This window comes from Chlamydotis macqueenii, chromosome 5, assembly GCF_036417535.1.
Source record: "Chlamydotis macqueenii isolate bChlMac1 chromosome 5, bChlMac1.mat, whole genome shotgun sequence".
NCBI classification, from domain to species: domain Eukaryota; kingdom Metazoa; phylum Chordata; class Aves; order Otidiformes; family Otididae; genus Chlamydotis; species Chlamydotis macqueenii.
Window position 1 is genome coordinate 41665276 of NC_141560.1, and position 22357 is coordinate 41687632.

Genomic DNA, 22357 nt, shown 5'->3' on the forward strand with positions numbered 1-22357 from the left:
ATTTTCACCTACATATGTAATAGTTTCACATGTATACATAGTCATTTAGAGCTGGGAAGCACCAGCTAGTTAGACACAGGACTTTCTGATTGTCGAAAATAGGAGATTTGAGTTGAGGAAGATTAATGACCTGATCCCTCAAATTTTGTCACCCTGACTAGTGAGACTATGCTGCCATCTTGTGACCTCTAAGTTTTACTTTGCTACAGTGACAGCAGTTTCCTCTAGACAGTGTACATGTCTCCCTGGTACAAAGGCACAATGACCATGCTTTTAGCAGCTGAGCCCTCTTTTATACTCCATGTTTTCTCCCCTTAGCTTTCTTACCTGTGACTCACGGGCTGCACCCTTCAATGTCACTGTCACTGCTAATGGAAGTCCAGGGACAGGCCTGGGTAGGGACTGGAGGGAGCCCTGCAGAGGGGATGAAACCCACAGTTTAAAGAAGCAGTGTTTTGTAATAAAGGCTACAGAATGTCCCCGGGCTGCCAAGAGAATCATCCATATTGGAAAGCAAAACGCAGACTTAGCCAGCATTTGAATATGACAGTATACAAAAAAGACATACTCTTTACAGCTGGGAAGGAGAATTATAAATGATACACAGTTTTCCACATTGATTATAAAATTTTCCTCTCTATCTTCCCAAGGGCAAAGTTTGTATATTTATGACAGAATTTTTCTTGCTTGAAAAAAAAAACTGTGTTACGATTGGCTGTAGTCTGAATCTAAATGGGGTGGTTCCATCTGGTCAAATTAAGTAAAACAGCTGTATGTCAACGTGGTTATGCTGTTCCCTGGAAACAATACAGACTTCAGTTGCAGTGACTGCTTACACAGCATTTTGGAATACCTGGGAAAAGCCTATTATGGCTGCAATCACATCGAAAAGCAAGCTGGGAACCTCTCTGCTAGTAACCTCCTGTTCCTTCCTTATACCTCAACTACACCTGCTTCCATCAGTGTTCGCTCCCAAGACACTTCAGAAGTGAAAACATAGAATCAAACCTTGAAATGCTGACCATCTGAAATGCGTGTGCGAGGAAAAGGGACTTACTAGGTATAAGCAGGCTTGAGAGCTCTGAGCTAACACGGCAGCTGCTCTGAGCTTGGATACGTGTTTGGGAGAGCCCACAGAAGGCATGCATAGCTGAAAGGTTTCCTCAACATGTCTGACTGGAGAGAAATCAGCAGTCCTTCTTCTTCACTACCAAAGCCTCAATCACCATTATGCCCCCAAAACACTGAAGTATTTTCTCTCTAATCCTTGCATGCCAAGGTAAACCAAAGTATTCTGCATTTAGACTCTGATTAGGGTTTCCAGGACATACTATATTTTCTTCAGGATACAGTACAGCAGAATGAGGGTTCCCAGCCAGCAACTGAAGGTTATGTTTGCCTGTTCTCTGTTTTTGAGGAGGCTAATTGCATTGATTGTATAAATTGAACCTCAAATCTTGTGACAGTGGGGACTTTATACTTTCTTATAATACTAAAATATTCAGGGAAATACACAGCCAGCTGAATAATCTCTGTGAGACTTAGCAGTATATTTCAACAATCATAATGATAAGTACTATTGCTGTGGCAGTCTAAAGCTCTGGGCAGATTTATAGCTAACACATTTTCAAAGTTAAGTCCAAAAAAAAAAAAAAAAAAGAAGTTATTCCTTCAGAAGACAAGGAAGTTGTTTCAGGTTTCTTTCTTTCCAACATTCCTGACAGCAAAGCAATTTGTCAGGGGAGACATTTAGTATAGTCACATCAGGAGAGCCCTTGGCACTGTGCTGCAAGTTAGCAGCGACCCATCTGATGTGGCACAGGAGAGACGTGACATAGGAGAGATGCCACAGCTTGAACAGCTGATGTGCCTGAGATCCAGGAGAATGTAAGGGTAAGGGCCAACTGCAAAAGTTTGTCTACTGCGTAAGATCTGACTGGGGTAGCTGGCCCTACTGAAAAGGCTCAGAAAGGACGTGTATACTATTGCTTCTGCAGCTGTAGATTTTTTTTTACTCTGGAGAGCCACTTTCCTATTCCCTCTTCAGAGCTGCAAGCTAATTCCTGTTCTCATTACTAACTGCTACACCTCCTTTGCAACCACACAATACACTATGTAAGCAAGCAGTAGAAGAATTAAATCACCTCACATCAAAGCTTATCTTTAATATGCTGTATCCAAGTGAGAGAATAGAGTTCATTCTTTTCCCTTCCTTTCCAGCAAGCACCAACTGACACAATTAAATATTCAGCATCAACTAGACATCATTTCAAATCTGCTGGAGCTAAAAGCAGATCTTGATGACTATCTGGGGAAAAAATATTCCTTTCAGCAGCGCATACCTGGAGCTGATATAGTCCTACATATGTAAGTATAAACATGCTTCTACTGATCTTTGCCTGTCCCCTTATCTTTCATTACTGTTTCTTTTACAGCCACCTTCTTCCACAGCCAAGAAAGTATTTAATCTCTCTGCTGGGTTTGGATGAAGTGTGTCCTTGCACAAAAGGTCAGCTGAAGGCAATATACCAGTGAAATTCCAGACCAGCCTTCAAACTACAACCAGAATGGAGCTTCAATGGCAAACAATCATTGTACCTAAACTCTGTAGAGAGAAATGCTCCAGCCCCGGTCCATAAGACTCTACTGCTCCATTACTGACTTAATACCCATCTGGTAAATTTCTAGAATATGGAGAGTGGAAAAACAAATCTCTGTTCTCACTCAGCATTCATTTCTGTAAGATGCTGACCACTCCAGCACCAATCTAATATTTGTGGATGTGTAAGATCCCATTGATTCCAGTTGGAAGCCTTTCAGGATGTGTGACATCTGGCCTTATAGTAGTCTCGTGGTCAAAAATCTTGGATACAGTGTTCAAGACTCCACTTGGTGAGCTGAAACATGAAGTCCTTAGAGCAGACAGATACTGCTAAAGAGATCCTTCCTTTCCTCTGAAAGGGGTAGAAGACCCATTATGAAAGCAGAAGGTATTCCGTTGTCAGAAAACCTCTGTGAATCCAGACTAGTATTCAGAGATTGCTGGTGGTTTTTGTGGGATAGTAGTAAGCCAAGGATACATTGGACATCCATAGCTGGCAAGGACACATCCTCTCTCTCAGGCAAACTTAATCCACATGTGGAAATAGACAGTCACATGTTAATGACAAAGGTAAGAAAGGGTCCTATGTCCCTAAAGGAGTCCTTGCCATGGCAGCATTTGCATCTCCATATTTAAAAACCCAGCTCCAGACATACCGATATTTTATTTCTGGATAAAATCCACCTCTGCTGGGCCTGCCACTTCTTCCTCATTTCACAAGGAGGGCTCAAGAGGTACCATAAGCACTGAGTGAGCCCCTCTGCCCTGAAGCAAATATAATCTTTAAACCATTCTAATATATAATATCTCTGTTACAGTAACACACCAGGCTCTTCCTTCTCTGATATAGTCTGCTTCCATAATGGATTCAGGTTGCAGCAGCAGTCCAAACAGCCAGTGGCTTCACAAAGACCTAAGTCCATACCAGTGTTAACAGAAGTATGCCATAGTTTGAGAGCCTGCTAATTGGACTAAAGCCTGAGACCTGGTAATACCTTTCCTTTCAACCTACTTCATCACAATAATCTGATCATCTGTATTATAATAAGAGATACAGAACTCATTTTACAAACTTTGTCAAGAATGAAAGCTCAAAATAAAGTTGGCATTCTTCTCATGAGAGACACGAGGAAAGAAAGAAAAGCAGAATTCAGAAAACCTAACAGAGTGAAACATGCTAAAATGGGAGGAAAATAAAACAAGGGACCAAGGACAAAGGAGGGGTAAACAGCAGAAGCTCAGGCCTCTAGCTGCCCTGCAAGTAACAGCAGAAGAGCATGGTGGTTTGGTCTCTGGCTCTTCCCTGATACTGGAGGTAGATACATGCTGCGCCTGCAGTTTCTGCTGTGGCTGGAGGAACTCAGAGCTGAGGGTGCTGCAGAATTGCGAGCCAAACAAACAACATAATGAACTCTAAGCTCATCAAAGCATCTTGTGCTTCAATGAAACATTTTTCAGACGATGAATGGCTTTTGAGAAACCAGATCTTTTATTTACTTTTTTGTCTTTTTCTGCTGAAAAGTCTGTTTGAAGGCACATGATCTGATACTATCACTTTCAGAGGCGTGAAAAGATTGAAAACATGTTTAAATGTGCTTTCAGTTTTTACTCTTCTTTAATGAAAACCTAAAACACATGAAGAAAACCCGCCCAGAGATAAAAGCATTCCTGACTGTCTCCACAGGGAACCTTGCATTGGAAAACTGGGGACCACAGCCAGGAGGAATCATCTTTACCAGCCACAGACACTCATCTGCTCCCAGAAGAACTACATTTCTTATACTAAGCCACCTTCCAGCTAGAACCTCCTTGACTCTGTGATCTGTGCATGCAGTAACCCACAGAAAAATCACTCCCTAGTTTTCATGTGTAGCTGAAGGCTCTGTCTTCCAGAAGCACCACCTCATAAGGAGAGTTTTGCACCATTCTGCAGATAGAATAACAGGAAAGCAGCTGAGACATGCACAGGCATTAGTCAAGTCATGACTGTATGTACAATGATTTAGCCTGAACAGCTGGCTGGGATGTCATAAAAGAAATGTGTTTTACTATGTGAGTTCTAGATGGAATGACCATGTTGCCAAACTTGGCTAAGAGCTGGAACAGCCACAGAGCATACATTGGATTTATGAGACTAACCTCTGGATTCCTTCCTGAGCCCAGGAAATTGCATTCCTTTGAGGTCTGGAGCGATGATCATTGATAATGCAAAATTATGCACTTCTGCAGGGAGAAAAGCAAAGCAGAAGCACTGGAAAGCCAAACAGCCTTATGTAGAGAATTGAAAGGAATGAAGAAGGTTAATAAATTACTCTCTTAAAAAATTCTGCTGTCCTCTCAACTCAGGGGAAGGGGGAACTTCCACATGCAAGACTGGGAGTAAATGACTCCTCCATGTTCATAAAAATTCAAGCTTTTTTTCCTTAAATTCAGGAATGGAAAGGTAGAGTGGTACCACCTGCCTCAGTACATTATCATCCTGTGTGTGGCATCTGTTATACGGCTTATGAGGCAGACGCAACTGATGAAAACACCCAGAAAGCAAATGGAACAAACAGAAAAAGAAGGAGAGAGACAAGACATCTCGGGCCTGAGGATGACTGAACTCTCTCTGCTTAGGACCTACTGGACACTAGCACCTTCTCTCAGGCCTCAGAAGATGAAGAGGCCATGTAAGGAGATGAACAGGGTTGGCTTTTTCCAAGCAGTTCTTTTGCTAGTGGACAGTGGTTCTTAGGCTATGCAAAATGCACTTAGTAGCCAGAGACAACTGAAAAAAAAAGAAAAAAGTTAATGTTTATCTCTGATCTTCTTTCCCCCTCTTCTGAGCATAATATTCCAGATGAATCAAGGGAAACACAGACAGGGCACACATGAGCCATATATGCTAAGGATGCTAAATTACCAAAAGACTAACTTCACATTATATGATATGTAAGGTAATAGTTGGTAAAAGAAAGCTTTTATCTCATGAAAAAAATACCAAGATTTCAAAACTGATTGGTCTAATGTGGAATAAAAATCAATACTTTCTTCTGAACCCACCATAACCATCCATGTACCAATAATCAACAACCTGCTCATCAGAACACTAGTCTGGGAAGTGGGAGAACCCAATCAAGCACAGCCGAACCATGAGTCCCAGTCTCCTAATCCCCATGGAGAGCCCCAGCTTTTAGTTTAACAGCTATTTCAGATAGACTTTTACCGCCTTTCTTTATGAGGATAAAACAGAGTTATGCAACTAAGTGCTAATCTTTTCCCCAGTGGGAGAAAAAAAAAAAAATTTTAAACATCTTTCATACTCTCTAGCTGTTAGAGAACAAAGGACTATGTTATTTTTATGTCTAATTAGTGAATGAAAAATCTGAGTGGAATCAACAAGAAAGAAAGCAAGTAGAATTTGTTCCTTGGCTTCTACACCGACCTCAAAGTGAGTGATCTTGAGAAAATTTCTATTACCTGTCACTAGAGCTTCAGTGATGGAAAGCAGTTATTACCTCTTCATAAAAGCATTAGTTGTCAGCATCCCAAGACAATAACCGTACTAATAATAATGGATTCCAAAATCACTTAGTTACAAAAGTATACAAAATACACATGTCAGCGACTTGTTTCTAAGTAGGTACTGTGTCCTGTGCTAGCCAGTGGTACTGTCATCCACTGTCTTACAGAGAAAAATGGATTCACCTTGTGACTGAGCAACCGTCATCTCGTAACCATGCTTATTCTACTAATCCTGGAGCAGGCAGTGGTTACCGTACACTCTTCTCTGGCACGGCACAGAGAAATCAACCATCTGGTCGGGACCCAGGCCATCTTGCTTTTACTTATGTATGTGTATCTCCTGGCAGAAGGAGATTTCTGATGGGGACCCTGCATTCTACAAAAACCATACAAGCAATTACAAAAAATATTTTTTTAATCTTTTGTTTTTCCTTTTCTTTCCACTCTCCATTCCTTCCTCCTTTCCAACACACATTTATATACACCTACACCCACACTCACATACCTCCTTTTATGAAGGGGAGAAATTTAGGAATTGATACTGCTTGAATACACTTTTAAAATTTGTTTTCTTTAGAAATGTGCAATTTATACCTCTATTTCAGTTGATTTTTCATTTTGCCTAGCTGAGTTATGATTTTGATTTTGGGTATTGCACAGACTGAAATTCCACTGCATGTGCTGGACTAGAGTGATATTTCTACATATTTTCTGATCATAAAGCAGAAACTAGTAAAAAACCCACTCGTAAGACAGCAGCAGGCAACAGGGTTTGTAACGGACCACTTCTAAAAAGCCTCCATGTTTGAGGTGCACAATGTTTTATTCCACAGAGCTGAAGGATGATGATAAAATGTTGATTATAAGAAGTATTGGAAATCATTTGCAAGAGTGTAAGACGCAATAAATCAGTGACTACAGGCTGAAGGCATTGACCTTTCACTGATCACAAGAACTATGAACAAACCTCTGAAGTAACTGAGACTGAGAAGGATAAGAAGTCTTACAGGAGCTGTGACAGAAATATTACCGTGTCAATCATAATCAAATTTTTTATGGTCACATTTTAACAAAATTACTTTCATGGTGAGTTTTGATTTAAAAGGCAAAAACCCTGTTCCCTATAAAATCTAGGCATGTTTGAAATAACTACCTTCCCTTTTCTGTGGGGATGCTCCTGACAGGGTCCTGACAAATCAAATGCACAGATTCTTCTGCCCTTTCTCCTTACATTTTTTCTTTTACAAGGCCATAGGAGTCATTCATATGGAGACCTGGACTGCAAAATCTAGTCTGATGAGAAGGACAGAAATAAGCCAGTCAGAAATTAGCCTCACATCGAATTTTCTCAAGCATCACCTTTTTGCACTGTTCTAGTAAGAGCTGACTAAAACTACACTACATCTGGGATTCATGCAGCTGCTAGAAATCTGTCATTACTTCCAAGGAAGGGTTGGGTTTTGCTCTGCAGCGATATGCATACAACACCACTGACAGCTTTGGATGAAAGGTGTGTTATGGGTGGCATATAGAGGTTCACTCACTGCCACTTGCCAGCTGCTTCTTCTGGGTTTGTAAATCTTCAGTGGAGAATAACAAACAGAATAACATAAAAGTAAGAACTGATGGCTTCACAAGAGCTACAGTTCTTTTAATTAATCAACAAACCTCTTCCACCACTTAGCTGTACTTGACTTGTGCCTACAGTATTCACAGTATTCACTCATTAAAACCATCCTAAAGATATCTTTCAGATCCCCAAGCACTCTATGGAATTATTTGCCTGCGAGGTCCAAGGGTAGCATCTTTTCAAAACTCTACTAGTTCCTTTCAGATTGGAATCTGTTTCTCCCACCAAAAAAAAAAAAATATTTCAGTTCCATTGTGTACTTTCTTATTCTGAGAGAGGAATCTTTCCTGAACACCTGTCTCAACAGGACTACGGGAACTGTGTCATTTGCTGCCTTGTTAAATTTATCCCCCAGTTTCCATGACAGATGGTGCCCAAGGTAAGTACATATTCCAGAAGACAGGAGGAAATATTGCATCCCCTCCTGAGATATTCATACATTTGCTAGAGGAAGTCGTAGGTTCTTGTACCTGTTCTTCTGACTGTGGATATAATGCATGAGTGGTGCATACCATTTTAAAGGATAAACAAACTGGTTTAAAACCTCATGAATCAGCTGTTCTATTTCAGGCAAGTGCACTGCAAGCTGGGGAAAGAGAACCTAAATATGTCATTTCTCAGAATCTCAGAAAATTGTAAAGGGCCCTCAAGGTCATCTCATCCAAACACCTGATCAAAGCAGGACTAACTTCCAAAGTTATATCATGTTGCTGTTTTTTCCCAGTCTAAAATGTTTACAGACTGATTCCACAGCCTTTTTGGGCACCTCTTCTACTGCTTAACCATTCTCACTGTGAAGATTTTTTTCTTTGCTGTTTCCCAACTTCCCCATGTTGCAAACTGTGACCACTATCTGTTGTCCTTGCACTGCGCATTTCCTGCTAGTAGAATATAGCACACACAGTCGGTATCACTTTTTAGTTTGAACATTTTTTTTCTTCAATAGTGTCTCAGCTGGTGTCAGCAGCTTAATTAGCTGAACTCTGTCTCAAGGTCTGACTGTTTTGCCTATCTGCAGACGGAAGATAACCCACAAACTGAATGAAATAGCTCTCTAACCACCCTCCTCAGCAGAACAGCTGTGAGTGTTTACCAGCCACCATCTCTAGCATGTAAATTATTGTGTAAAAGACGATTAGGTATTCAGCAGGACTCTCTAGGGAACCTAACCTTTCTTATTCAAAGCCTTGAATACTGTCACAATAATCAATCACCAATACACACTCCAGCAGAGCCTGTTTCATATGTTTGTTTATAAGCATGGACACATAAGTAGGATTTTAGCCTTGATCTTGACCTGTGCCACTTACAAACTTTTCTTGCAAGACGAAAAAATATCAGCAAATAAGGGCCTTCCAAACATACCTGTCACAAGAAAACAGCATTGTCATGCTCCGCTTTCCAGTTCATGCTCCACTGGAACATCTCCGAAGACAAAGCAGCATGCTCTGTCTTCAGTCCATTGGCAGCAGCCCAGAGCCACATGCTGGACATTTAAGGGAGAGTCTACTGAGAGTTGGTGCCCACTTGTAACAATTAGGTCTCTGTCAAGTGAGAAAGATACAAAAATAATTAATTTTTCCTCCTTCAGGCATTGCTACTTCCGTCACAACTAAGCGGAATCCCTTAAGTGCTGTAGGGCTATGATGCTGCATGGAAAGACCCACGGCTCACTCCTGACTTTTAAATACTACATGATCTGTGTATGGTGCAGCAGATACCTAATCCATTTTGATACCCAAAATTGAAAAAGACTATTCCTCTTGTGCACACCTCATCTAGAAATTCCTGCCTCCAAGAACATCAGTGTTATGTATGTTACCCCGGAAAGAAGACACATAGATTAAATCCCTGACGTAATTCATGGACAATATATGACTGTTTCCGTATTAGAAACAGATGAGAATTTCCCCTTGCTGAGCTTTTTGAGGTTTACATTCAAAGAGATGTTAACACTTACTCATGGTGTGTTATATCTAGGTAAGCCAAAACTCCTAAACCACACAAGAAGCAAATGACAGAGTGTCTTAAGGAAAATCTCTTCTTCTGCTTTGCTTTCTTTTCTAATCACTGCATGATTACTGCATTTTCTAACCACTCACAATCACTGCACATGAGCAAGCCCTATTTTCTCCTTCTCAGTTGCTGAGGTATCTTTGCATCTATTGCTTTGCAGCAAAGTGTAGAATTTAGGAACAAGTAGGCGGGGGATACGTGCCAAAGCATGAACACAGGGAGGCGGCTAGGGTGCACCTTGTCTGTTGAAGCAGGACTTGATATGTGTCTCCTGGAAATATGAAACAGACTCCATTACAAGAGTAACCAAATTCATGGCAAACATCAAAATTAACTGATTTCTCTGCCTCAGCCGAGCAGACCACCTAGCCCAGCATCCTGGCTCTGCCAATGGTCAAAGAAGACGTTCACAGGAGAATACAAGAACAGGACAAGTTCATAGTGGTAATTCTCCACAAAACTCTTCCAGACTCTTGTAATTTGTGGTTCTGGGACTCTGAGAGGCAGAGGTAGTGTCTTTGAATTTAGTTAATCTTGATGGATTCGTCTTACATACATTTGTCCAATGCTTTTGTATTGTATCTAATCAGTACCTTGTATACTTAGACAGTGAGTCATCGAAGAGTGGGTTTGTTTGTGCAGCACTGATCAGGGTGGGGCCCATTCTCATCAACAAAGACGCTTTGAAGGCCAATGGGAAATATGGCTGATGTGATTGAAGCAAAGGACAAATATATTTCATCCATTTACAGATTTAAATCTAGTATTAGCAATATACTGTCAGCAGCACAAAGGATCAGTACAGTAGATCAGTATCCATGTCGTACTCAGTGCGTGGCAGGGAACTGATGACTGATCTGCAGGCCAAAAGCATCAAGTCCAGCTCATAGGATCATTCTCAAATTCTGCACAGAGTCAAGGTGCAGAAGATCAAGGTGACTTCTAAGCCACTGCTTAATGCTTGAATTCTTAGGCTCAACATCCAGAATTTGGGAACAAATGCAGCTTAATCAGTACATGTATTCAGCAATTTAACAGCAATCTAATCTGCATAGGAGACTCTCACAAAGAATCAGATCAGATTGAAACATTTGCCCTTTCTCCTGACTCCAGGCTGAACTGCATTACTTACATATATCACTATGTACAAATTGCACTGTCACCTGTGTGCCTCTCTGATGTCACACAGGGAGATAACCTCCAAATCACAGATGTCTCTCATTTTGCAAGTTCTGTCACCAGAAATTGAAAGTTCAGCAGGTTGGCTTTGAACAAGAACACTCTACAGATACCTGTGTTCCACTAGCACCATGCTAATGGCTTTTCCCAGTGTGTCATTCCTGCTCAGTCACAACAGTTGCTCTTTTTTAGCCAACACTTTGGTCTGTACCTAGTCTTGGCTGTTCTGTGACCTACCAGCTCCCTTACAAACAGATATGGTCAAACTAGCTGATTTTTGCAGCAGGTGTTACTTTTAACCAACCACAACCAAAGCAGTGTCACACACATTCCTTTTGGTAATAGCAAACCCAACTCAAAATTAACAACATGGAAACAAGAGCCACTTCCAGGCTCCCGTGGTATAATTCTACAAAAATACACACTAAACTAAACCAAAATTAAAACTAACAAAAAAACACTTCAAGTAAACCATTAGCCCAGCCTGAATGACCCATGTGAATGACCCATCACTCTCCTAATCTCACTTTTTGCTCCTGAGGTGCCACACATGGTGCACCTTTCCAGTACTGCTCATCACATAGAAAACATGTTGAATACAATCATCAACCACTAGAAATATACGTCCCATTCTCAGTGCTAGTAGCAGAGTATCCCTGTAGTTTTACAACTCTTAGATTGCCAGAGATATTTCATCATATCCAATCTACCCCTGCAGAGTTGTCTTTCTGACTGACCTAAAGGTAGTTTGCCAGAAACAAGATCAATTTGAGGTCATGTCTCAACAAAACAACATCATATCATCTGGTCTTCACCAGCTGAAGCATCACAATTCCTCATTGCCAATGTTATCAATGGCCTTCCGGTTTTGGCCTTCCATATTGCTGAGAGTGCTCCCCCTCCACCAGCAGATCATGTAAAGTGTCAGGGTGACCTGGATTTGGAATGGCCTGGGTCATGGTCAGTGGGACAGGAGCAAGACTGCACAAAAGGTAGAAAAAAAACACGACAGCAGTGATTATGTCAGGTATCAAAGTAGTCTTTCTGCATCAAGAAGACACGTATCTTTGATCCACAATGATCCAAAGGTGGGAGGATGGTTGGAGCCAAAGCACTGTGCAGCCAATGCCTAAGCTAGAAAAATTAATCCATTCTGAGTTAGTGCTCAATCTTCGAGAACATCAGACTGACACTGTCCAGGAATGGACTCCTGCAGATGCCACAGGCTTATTGATTCAAAACTGTCTTACTGAATTCATAGCAGTTGAACTTTCTCTTCTAACTGTAGGCATAGATCTGCACATATGAATCATACTCTGTCCCTGTGCAGGACATCACACCTCCCTCAAACCGTCTATCCCGCTTATCTCCTATCTGATACTCATATTTCACAGTTTTCTCTCCACTATGAAATATGTTACTCTTTTAGGAGCAGATCCATTGTAAACAGGAGCAGCACACAATGAGCCACCAAGCATTCACTTCACTGTATACAGAAATGGATCATAATTTAGAATCAGCTGGACTGGTCATTACAAATGTAACTAAAAGCTCGGCTAGAGCTAATTAATTATCTTGATTTGGCATAAGGCCACACTGACAGTGTAGCACAGTATTGCTCACCCCTGCTTTCTCTGATAACCCCATGCACGTTCTTGCTACTTTCTTCTCTGATCCAGCTGAACATTTTAATCTTCTTTTGTGGGTTTTCTTCCCACAGGATTAGCTCACAGTTAGATCAGTAACCAGGAAAAAGGCATGACTGTCCCTTTGGGTAGCAAGGTGTTCTTAGAACAGTTAAACTGGAGCATGAAACCACACCTTTCACTAAAGTGACTTTAACACAGACAGAAATTTACAGTCTAAACATAAGATATTACATGTTCAATGGCCTAAGTCACTGAAAAGATACAAGCTTAAATTAATAGAATGCAACTCATTTAATTAGTGTTCTCTAAGTGCCATCTGGAGTGAGATCCCAGATATTTTTAGGATTAGTGTAAATTTTGCATGGACAATTTTTTAAGCCTGAAAAACAGTGAGTTTTAGCATTTCTACTTTTTGTCCTAGAAAACGACAAATGGTAGTGATATTTTGCAGGAAATGCTGCCAAGAGCATTAGTTCATTGGAAACAATAATTTTCCTTCTAGCCAAACTTCAAACAAGTATCACTTTCTCTGCACTTAATACTACATTTGGCTCAGATTCAATTTCTGAATGACACGTACGGAGTACTAAAAAGTGCAGAATAGTGATTTTTTTCTGAAATTGTAGAATTATATACTTCTTAGCAAAACACTAATATAACAAAAATTGTCACTATTTTTATTTTGTCATTAAATGTTACTCTTATTCCATAGCTTGATAACAAATGATCTGGTAATATATTGGAGAACTGAGCAGTTTTTTAATTTAAAAAAAAAAAAAGTCCCTGATTATCTTTAGACTTCCAAATACACACAGGAAACAGAATCAGGGAACAGAGAAAGGTCTCTTCTAAACTACACTGCACAATGTATATTCTCATCTTTCACTTCATTCCTTCTCTCCTGTGGCCATGAAAAAACCTCAGTTGCAGAAGTCATCCACACTGCTTCTCCCGGGTAAGAAGCTACTAGGGTTACAGGAGCACATTTGCACTGAAATATCCTTGTTCACCACAGTCCCTAGTAAAAGTCCACTGAAGCCTCAAATACCCACTACTTCTGCAGAGGCACAGTGCTTGACCTTCTCAAAGATGCTTCATGTCTTCTGTACCTCTGGTTCACTTTTCTCTGATGAAGGCATTTCGACTACTTTCATTCTGCAGTTTCCTCTGAGTTACACTGTACGTGTACCAAAATGCTTCAGGATCAGGTTTAGCATGTGTTCAAATAAATACTTAATTGGACCTGGTACTTTTAGATCTCCAGTGAAGAACATCAAGAATGTCCGTCTTCCTCAGCTACACACAGCCTAACAAAATATATGGCAAAGTAAGGGGAAAGAACCCCATAAGCTTTTTCAAGAAGCCTTGAGAAGTACAGAGGACATTGCTCCATGCAGTGCCCAAATGTTTCCAAACTGTTAGGAGTCCCTGGAGCTTTTCATGAAGGTTTACTGAGCAGATAGGACAAGTAGGATGAAGCTATGTAAAGAAAACAATCTGCATTGTAATACAGAAAGCCCACAATTAAAAAGATAAGCTGTGTCCAAAGGTCTCATAGTGTGCAAAGAGCCTGTGGCCTGCTTCAGGGACACTTAATTTAAAATATTAAGCTACATATGCTTCATATAACTTAGATTGCATTCATTCAGATTATTTTAGATTCATGGGGTCTGGGCAGTAAGGCTAAAGCAGAGTTTAGAGACGTTCCACTCAAGGACGTGCTTTTTCACTGCAGTTCTCTTCTTTTTGGGGCAATCTCTTTTCTATATAGAGGGACCACAAGCCAAACCAGAGCAAAGAAAGAAAATTTTAAGATTGCACTGGCAAATCATCAATCTCTGTTGTTGCCTGATTCCAAATTAGCTAGGGAAATCATCTTTCCCGAAAAGAACACTGCAAGATGTACTGTTCCCTTATAATAGATTTGTTCCTAGCAGCTGACATGTAGGGAGATTGCTTCTCAGTTTCTTAAGAGACTTGTCACAAGCTTTTCTCATTCTCATTCTCATTCCAGATATGTAGTGCAAAGTGCTAAACAAAGGGATGACTGATATAAGCATCAAGCTGTCGGTTTAAGCTACTCTTTTGATGCTCTATTTTATCTGAAGCACTTTTCAATTACAAGCAGATTACAAGAACAGCTTTCCCTTTCCAATTTTTATTAGTTTTACCAGTTGGGCTTGGCATAGGCACTCTTTTGCAGCTAAAGGCCAATTATCTTTAATTAAATAACTCTGACATTGTTCTTGAATAATGTCTGTACTCTGTAAGCCCGGAGAAACTATGGAAAGCACCCTGACTCTACAGGCTGCAAATAATAGAATTTTTGCCACTAACTTGGAAAAAAATGTGATCTTAGCCCCGTTTGTTTAAATCATCTCTTCAGCAGAAGAAACATTAAGTAGTCAAAGTCATCAGCAAAACGCTGAAGAACATGCTTAAGAACAGGCACAAGCATTTTACTGAAGTTAGGCCATTTCCAATTATTTTATATTACTCTCCCTCCAGTTTCCAGTTTCTATTTCCTGAAGCCAAGTTTCAAACTTGAGTTTAATTTTAAAAGGCCAGTTGATTCAAAAAGAACTCCCAGTGCAACTGAGTTGGCTGATATATTTTACCATTTGTATGTGGCACAGAGCTGCTCAGCTAAATCAGCTTCTTGAGTCTTCCTTGCCAGTTGCCATCCAAGTGATAAATAAAGGGCTTTTAACTGGGGAGCAAAGCCTGCATTCCAGAGCAACAAAACAAAGAGGTCCTATGTGCTATTGTCATCAATGGAGTCACCAGTCAGCTGCCTTCCTCCTCTAGTTTCAGCACTGTTTTCCTTGACCCTGATTGCTGAATATGACAACATAACAGACTGTATGGAAGCATCACTGACCACACTGTCGATTTACTGACGGAAAGTATTTTTCCTTTTAATGGTAGTTTCCTATAGATAAAGAAAAGTTATTTTCTCAGAAGCTTACCATTTTGTAATTCAAAGTATAAACCTGTAAACTGCCCATTGAAGGCTGAGAAAGTTTGTCTCATTCTTAGAAGGGATTAAAATAGATGTGAGTTATCCCACAGCCTGGAGACCACCACAGTGTAGTGCATAAGGCTCACTGTGTTCAGTAGAAACAGAAGAGCAAAATTACTCATACCACAGAGAAATTCACAGCCTTGTGCCCTGAGTCTGAGGCAAATGTGGATGGACAACCCACGGTTTTTTTGACTGCTTCAATGAAATAGAAAAATGAGTGAAAAGAAAATGTCCCTTATTCAGCTCAAACTGCTTAAATGTGTTTGACTTCCCCTGTTGCCACATGTTGCTCTTCTGTCAGGTCCTACCCACTCACTAAACATCTGGATCAACCACAGTCCATGCAGGACACAGACACACAGGGAACAAACAGAAATGAAAGAGAAGCAATAGCAGAAAACTTGATGGATGACCAGTACAAGTGAGCAGGAGTGAGACCTCTGCATTCTAACTGCTCACACCTTGAGCTAAGTAGTACCCACCTACCATTGTGAGGAAGGGGGCTGGGGTGGGAAAATTGGAAGTAACCGAAGGAGCACACTCTGCACTGGATGTATTGCCTGAGAGAGTCTACAGCCCTTTGAGGCCCAACATGCTCATTTGAGTAGCCATTGCTTCCTGAGGCAAGAAAACTGAGGGCATGGTTCTGCCCTCAGCAGGATCCAGGCTCCTGCAGGGCTCATGTCTCAGCAGGAATTGGAAACCTGGGACTACTGCTTGCTCAAAGGCAAGATTCTGCTGCCTCAGTGAAAGACAGAGACTTCCAGCTCCTGCTTGCTTCTGTGGTCAAAATGGGAGCCTTGACTACTCCAGGAGGCAAAATCTGCTCACTTGATGCCATTTGATATCTAAAAAATGCCAGCAAGCTGCAGTTTGCCACTACCCCACAAACGCATGAGGTAAATCACAGCCATCCTTGGCAGGTTTGGAGCTCAGTAGAGGGTGAAATAATGGACATTCTCCCCAGAAGCAAGGTCAGCCCTTTCTGAAGAGAGGCATTTCCAAGCTGTCACTGAGTCCACAGCCGTCTGCTATAGTGGCAAGACCACTGATACAGCCCACTCCACAAGGTTCCTGGGAATTCAACAGCAGGAGTGGCTTTATTCTTCCTCCTCAAAATGGGGATAAACTGACTTTCAACATTGAGAAGCAGGTACTTAGCACATCTATGTCATCCCCATCTTGAGCACTGTGCAGACCCCTACTGCAAACTTCATCACTCCTCTTACCAACAGAAGGTAAGGACTTCTGTGTATAAACTCTTCAGCCAGGCAAAGAGACAGCTTGTGACTACACCAGGATTCCTGCCTACGTATTTATAGGCATAAAGAGAGTCGAAGGCTTCATTCAGAAATTTCAAGTAAACTGTACATACACACATACACATGGTATTTATTGAGTAGTGCAGTGGAAACTTTACCCTGAAACGTAACTTATCTGGAGTCAGCAGGAGATACAATCAGTGTAACTAGGGCAAGAGTCACTTCTAGTTTTTGAGGTACCAGAAAAAAATATATCATTGCACTTCAGAGTAAGTCAGAAGAGAGCCTCTTTACTTAGTTAAGATCAGAACTGCTGCAACCTTTTTACTAAGAAATGTGAGAAAATTATATACCAAGAGGAAAGGTGAGGGTACTAATGTGCTGTCCCAAGAAAGTGCTGTTTACATTTAGGTTAGTTAAAGGTGCAAAACTAAACAATTCAATGGAAAACTCCTCCTAAGAGAGTATTCCCTGCTACCAAAGGAGATGGTTGGAGACTGAGGGCAAAGATAACTCAGTACAAATGCCATCCACACGATGGGATACTGGGTTTTTCTCAGATTACTACAGCACACAGGCAGATCAGATGGCGACAATCTACAGTGCCGCTGGGGCCAGAAAACAACTAAAATTAAAAAAAAAAAAGGGAAATTTTCAGGGGAATGACAATAAACAACTACGCAACAGTAGAGTTTAGAGGAAGGCAGACCAGAAAACTTTTGATGAGTTTCCAAGATTCAGTGAGAGCTGAAATACCAACCCTGGTCAGCATCTTTGACAGCTTCCACTACAGTTTGCTCTTAGGGATGTTTGAGTCCACCAAGTGTTGCCAGAAAAAGGCCTGTATCCTGTGCCACGCATCTTCTTGGGCTTTGGCATGCTCCCTCCATTGCCCTCCCCAATGCACAAACACCCCAAGCACTTTGTGGATCGAAGCCTGGCACAGAGGCAAGTATGGTGGCTCCAAGAGGTGTCCTGCTCCAGCATAGGAGCAAAACTCCACATCCTGTCCGTTCTGCTGAAGGCGCTGAACAGCATCTTGGCAGTAGAGGTCACTTTTCCAGTTCTTGTCATCCAGTCCTGACAGGAAGAGGAATTTGGCCAAGGACCTCTCCACTGGAATGCGACAATCCCAAGTTGCTGGGTCCCTGTGATCATCTAGGATATCTGAAAAATCTACTAGGCCAGACTCGTCACTGGTCTTCATCCTACCCAAATCATATGGGTGGGGAGGAACCGTGAAGCCATCCCCCCGCAGGGGAATGAAAGAATTAAAACCACTTCCAGATATGCTGACAGCTGCCTTGATGCCAGGTAAAAATGCGGCCATGGAAAGGGCTAGATCAGCTCCTTTAGACAAGCCCAAAACTCCAATCCCAGTGTCTTTCACCTGAAACACAGTTATGAAACAACCATTATCAACTACTCCTCATGTCCTGGCCTGACATAACATCTTCAGTTGTACTTCCTCACTTCTCTTCCAACTAAGACCACCCATGTTTTATCCTTCCCTCTCTATTCAGGTTACATCACTCCCATATCTATCCCTTTGCTGAGCCTCCACAAGAGTGACTATGAATTCTGCAGCTTCTCAACAACTTACTCTCAATATTGTATTTTTTACTACTCCTGTCTCCAAACGTCCTCAATCTTCTCTCCTCAGGTCCGCTTTGGGAAATCACTTTTTCATGGGTTTACTGCACCCATTTTCTTTCATGCTATTGTTTTTTTTTTTTATACTCTCCTAGAGCTGATCTGTTATCTTCTGTTTTGCCTTGGAAAACATATGGCTCATTACACCTGAGGCTGAGTAAGCCCAACAACTGTTTAAATATTTACACTGAAGGCTCTTCACACCAAACTCATTTCATAATGTGTGTCTTGCAAGATACTCTGGAAGTTCCACGGCTCTACCAGGAACAAGACAAACAAGCAAGGCTATACTCTGCTCTCACATAGGCTACATTCCTGGTGTCCACGTGCTAGAAAACAACTTTGTGAAATGAATCCCACATTAAGTAGCATACCATTCAAAGTTTAAACGCTATTTGATTTCTCTTGGTCTCTTTTGGTTTAAGTAGGATGACATATTGCTATAAAGTGTCCTTCTCATCCCACATACTTGTTCAAATTCTTAAGACACAGCACACTTTCCAGTTCTAAAACCATAAGGGAGTATGTTGTTAAAGTGTTTTATTACTGTCTTGTGTAAGAAGACTCTTACTACTCAGAATCAAAAGCATGTAACATTTCAGAAGTAGCAGAAAAAGTCAAGGATTTTTTTTCCCTTGTAAAATAATGAAAGATGCAAAAGTAGGGAAAAAATTAAGCAGTGTTGTGCTTCTAGTTCAGGAACTGCTTTGATTTAATCTTACACAAACCCTGGTTTGCACAACCCTCTACAGATTGTCGTAAGAAGCTGTGCAAAACCAGCTATCCAACTACTTGCAAAATTGGAGTTGAGACACATCCTTTTCCATCTCTCAGATCATGCTGTCTTTCAGACAATGCTTTCTCCTTTTAATATCTCAGAAACTTAGTTGCATTCAGCGACAAACAGCATTTCACATTAGAAAATTGGAAAATAGTTTCCAATAGGATGAGCATCATAATTTGTCTCTTACCTGCTGCTGCTTCTGCAAAAAGTTTACGGCTTCCTCAAAATAGCTCAGTTCAAGAATCTCTGGCATAGCAGGGAGATCTTCAAAGGCCATGTAAGCAAGAGCGAGAGTCACGAAACCTCTGCTAGCCAGAAGACTTGCTCTGTATTCAACAAGACCTCCTCCAGATCCGTACAAATCTATAAGTCCAGGGAATGGACCAGGTCCTGCAATGAAAGGGGTGTGTGTGTATATACATATTCAAAGCAAAAAGTTTCTACAGTTGTCTTTTCAGTAATGCCCCCTCAACGCGTATCAGGCCAGTAGGTATCAAAAGGAAGTGATCCTCTGAAGCTTTCCATGGAGGTTCTCATTCTCAGGCACACACACAATCACTGTAATTACATGAATCTGGATATTTCTTCTCTGTCTTAGGAACTCACTATCTGGGTAACTACCCTTGGGCTTCTCAGTTCTCCTCCTGCAGCCATAGGACCTTCCTTTCTGCTGCTGCTCTGCCCATTCTTATAGCCAGACTTCCCTTACAAGATTTTCTGTCACAGCAGCTGCAAGTGACTTTTTATTCATTACAGAGCAAGACATTCATGTTTAAGTAGTGCTCAAGGAACATAAACGGTTCAGGGCTCAGAGAAGCTTTACACAGGATCCAGTCTCAGCACTGTCTCTGTACGGAGCTGTGGAATACGACACCTGTTTCATTAAAGACCTTGCTTTTCTTATTTGTCTCCCATCTTCCAAAGTATTCCGTGCAGTCAAGCTTCTCAACCAGTTAAGAGACTTCTTTCTTTTGCTTTTCCTTAGCCAAAGAGAGAGACTGAGAGAGAAGTCCAGAGCCTGCAGGAAGATTCTTGGCAGTTGTTGGAGCAGCCTAGACTTGCTGCAGCCCAAGCCTCCCACCACACTTCATGGTTCCTCTCTCCACAGCTGGAGCCATCATACCCCACAGTTCTGCCGAAGACCAGGGGCCTCCTGTCCTGTCAGCTAAACAGAAGAGCTAAGAAATAAACACACTTTTCCCCAGAGTTCTCACTACAGGAGAGGTCTAGACCCCCCTCAGCTAGAGCAAACAGGACATACCTCCTGTTACCACTGCTGCCCTCCCTGTACCCCCTGCCTTGGCGCCTGACCCATCTGGGCAACACCTGCTCCCCTCTGCTCTGCTGTGAGGATCCAAGAAGCTGGACCAAGCACAGGCTGAGGGAACCATTACCTGAAGCTTTGCTCTGCATTGCCGAGCACATCCAGGGGCCATGGGGCACAACAGGTGATGTAAGTCACATCTGGAAAACCAGAACAGAATTAAAACTCACCAGGAGGGAGGAAGAGGGTTGCTTTCAGACGGCCTTCTCTGACTGAAATCCTCTTCACTCCCTCTCCTAAAAACCATCGTTCATTGGTGCATTTTCCCAGCAAGTGGCTCATGTCCCTGTGGCCCTCATACACTTCCAGGTCCACACAGAAAGGGGTCAGGACGTTCCTCTTTGCCAGCCGCTTATAGGGTGCTTTAGACTGCAGAGACCACAGCAGCCCCATGGGTTCCACTCCCGAATAGCTGCCCCCCAGTGCTGGGGAGTGGCTGAGGTCGAGCTCGCCATGGCTCCCAGCTCGATAGTGAGCGTGGGATTGGAAAAGCTCCCCACTCTCATCGACCAGGCTGGCCCGGAGCGTCACTGCCTGCTGCGGCTGGAGACCCGTCACGCAGATCTGCACAGGGTCGTCAAACAGACACCTGGGGGAAGGCAGAACCGCCATCCGCACTGCCATCCCGCTCTTCTGGCAGGGCGAGAAGATGCCCTTTGCTGTGGCGAGACAAGGGCGTGAAACACGATCACCAGGAGCCTGTGGCTTCTCAGGCTTAAAATCTCTGCCCAAAGTCCAGGAGGAACTGCCGTCACTGCTTCCTTCAGCCAGCAAGCACAGGCTGCTGGGAGACGTAGTTCAGAGCACACCTCCCTCCAGGCACTGTGGCTCAGAGGTGGTGCGGTAACATCATCCACTTGCACAGACACAGCTGTCATTTGTTCCTGGTGTGCCATCCTACTTTCGATTACAGACAGAGACTAAACTAAAAACCCCAAAGTGACCAAAATAGAGAGTCAAATCGCCTTGCTCCCTGACTGGGAGAAAACCCAGATTTAACTGCAGAGCTGGCCTGGGCGCCTTTGCCAAAGCACGGTGAACACAAACTGGAAAACCGGAAGTAACATGACACCTTAATCCAGCTGTGAAACAAAACCTGCCCTTAATCCCTCTTGAGTTTTCAGCTATTTTTGGAGAAGCATCACGAGGTAAAATGCTACTTTATGCTTTAACTGTGTTTCTTTATAAAACAAAAGAAATAAAGTAAAAGAATTCTCTTTTTTCTTCACAATAATAAATCTTCTCTAAAAGGTATCTGCATTTTCCTAATTAATGCATGGAAAATAAATTTTTCCTCATATCACTAATGCTTCTAAGGAACTGTCTGAAGATTGATGATAAATACTGTCATGGTTTTGTTTAGTGAGGGGGGGCCTAAGGTGGTAGCTGAACTACGACAAATACCAACTTTTGGTTTTCATAAACAACAATACTATGTTTTCTCAATGTCCACATATTTAATACCCTTCCAGTCCTACCCTGCGAGTCTCAGACACGTGAGCAGTCTCATCCTGTTCTGTGGAAACACAAATGGGAATTAAGGCTGCAGAATAGGTTCCTGGTTCACACAACTCGCCTGACCATGCGTTAGGCAGCAATTAACGGCAAAGGAATGACACAACCAGTGGGCCTACAAGCTGCAGAATCACACGCCATGCCATGAGACCACAGGTGATGTGCAGATTGACTGTACATCTGGCAAAGCAACTCTAAAATCACCACTCAG

General features: G+C 42.0%; 1 protein-coding gene across 1 annotated transcript; it reads right to left on the reverse strand.

Moving 5' to 3' along the window:
- Positions 1-17139: 17139 nt before the first annotated feature.
- LOC104479782 (acyl-coenzyme A thioesterase 1) lies at positions 17140-21255 on the reverse strand. The gene is made up of 3 exons (XM_010120522.2): positions 20802-21255; positions 19495-19697; positions 17140-18260 (listed from the first exon to the last, which is right to left on the reverse strand). Exons 1-3 carry the CDS (start codon positions 21253-21255, stop codon positions 17658-17660), a joined length of 1260 nt encoding a protein of 419 aa, XP_010118824.1. The 3' UTR covers positions 17140-17657.
- Between the last annotated feature and the right edge of the window lie 1102 nt (positions 21256-22357).

What these genes read in the sequence shown, in the direction of transcription:
- LOC104479782 (XM_010120522.2), bottom strand. Translation starts at nt 21,255, where the DNA reads ATGGCAGTGCGGATGGCGGTTCTGCCTTCCCCCAGGTGTCTGTTTGAC. An exon ending in AACCCTCTTCCTCCCTCCTG is followed by an intron (nt 19,698 to 20,801) that starts GTGAGTTTTAAT and finishes CTTTCATTGCAG; the next exon opens with GACCTGGTCCATTCCCTGGA. An exon ending in TTTTGCAGAAGCAGCAGCAG is followed by an intron (nt 18,261 to 19,494) that starts GTAAGAGACAAA and finishes ACTGTGTTTCAG; the next exon opens with GTGAAAGACACTGGGATTGG.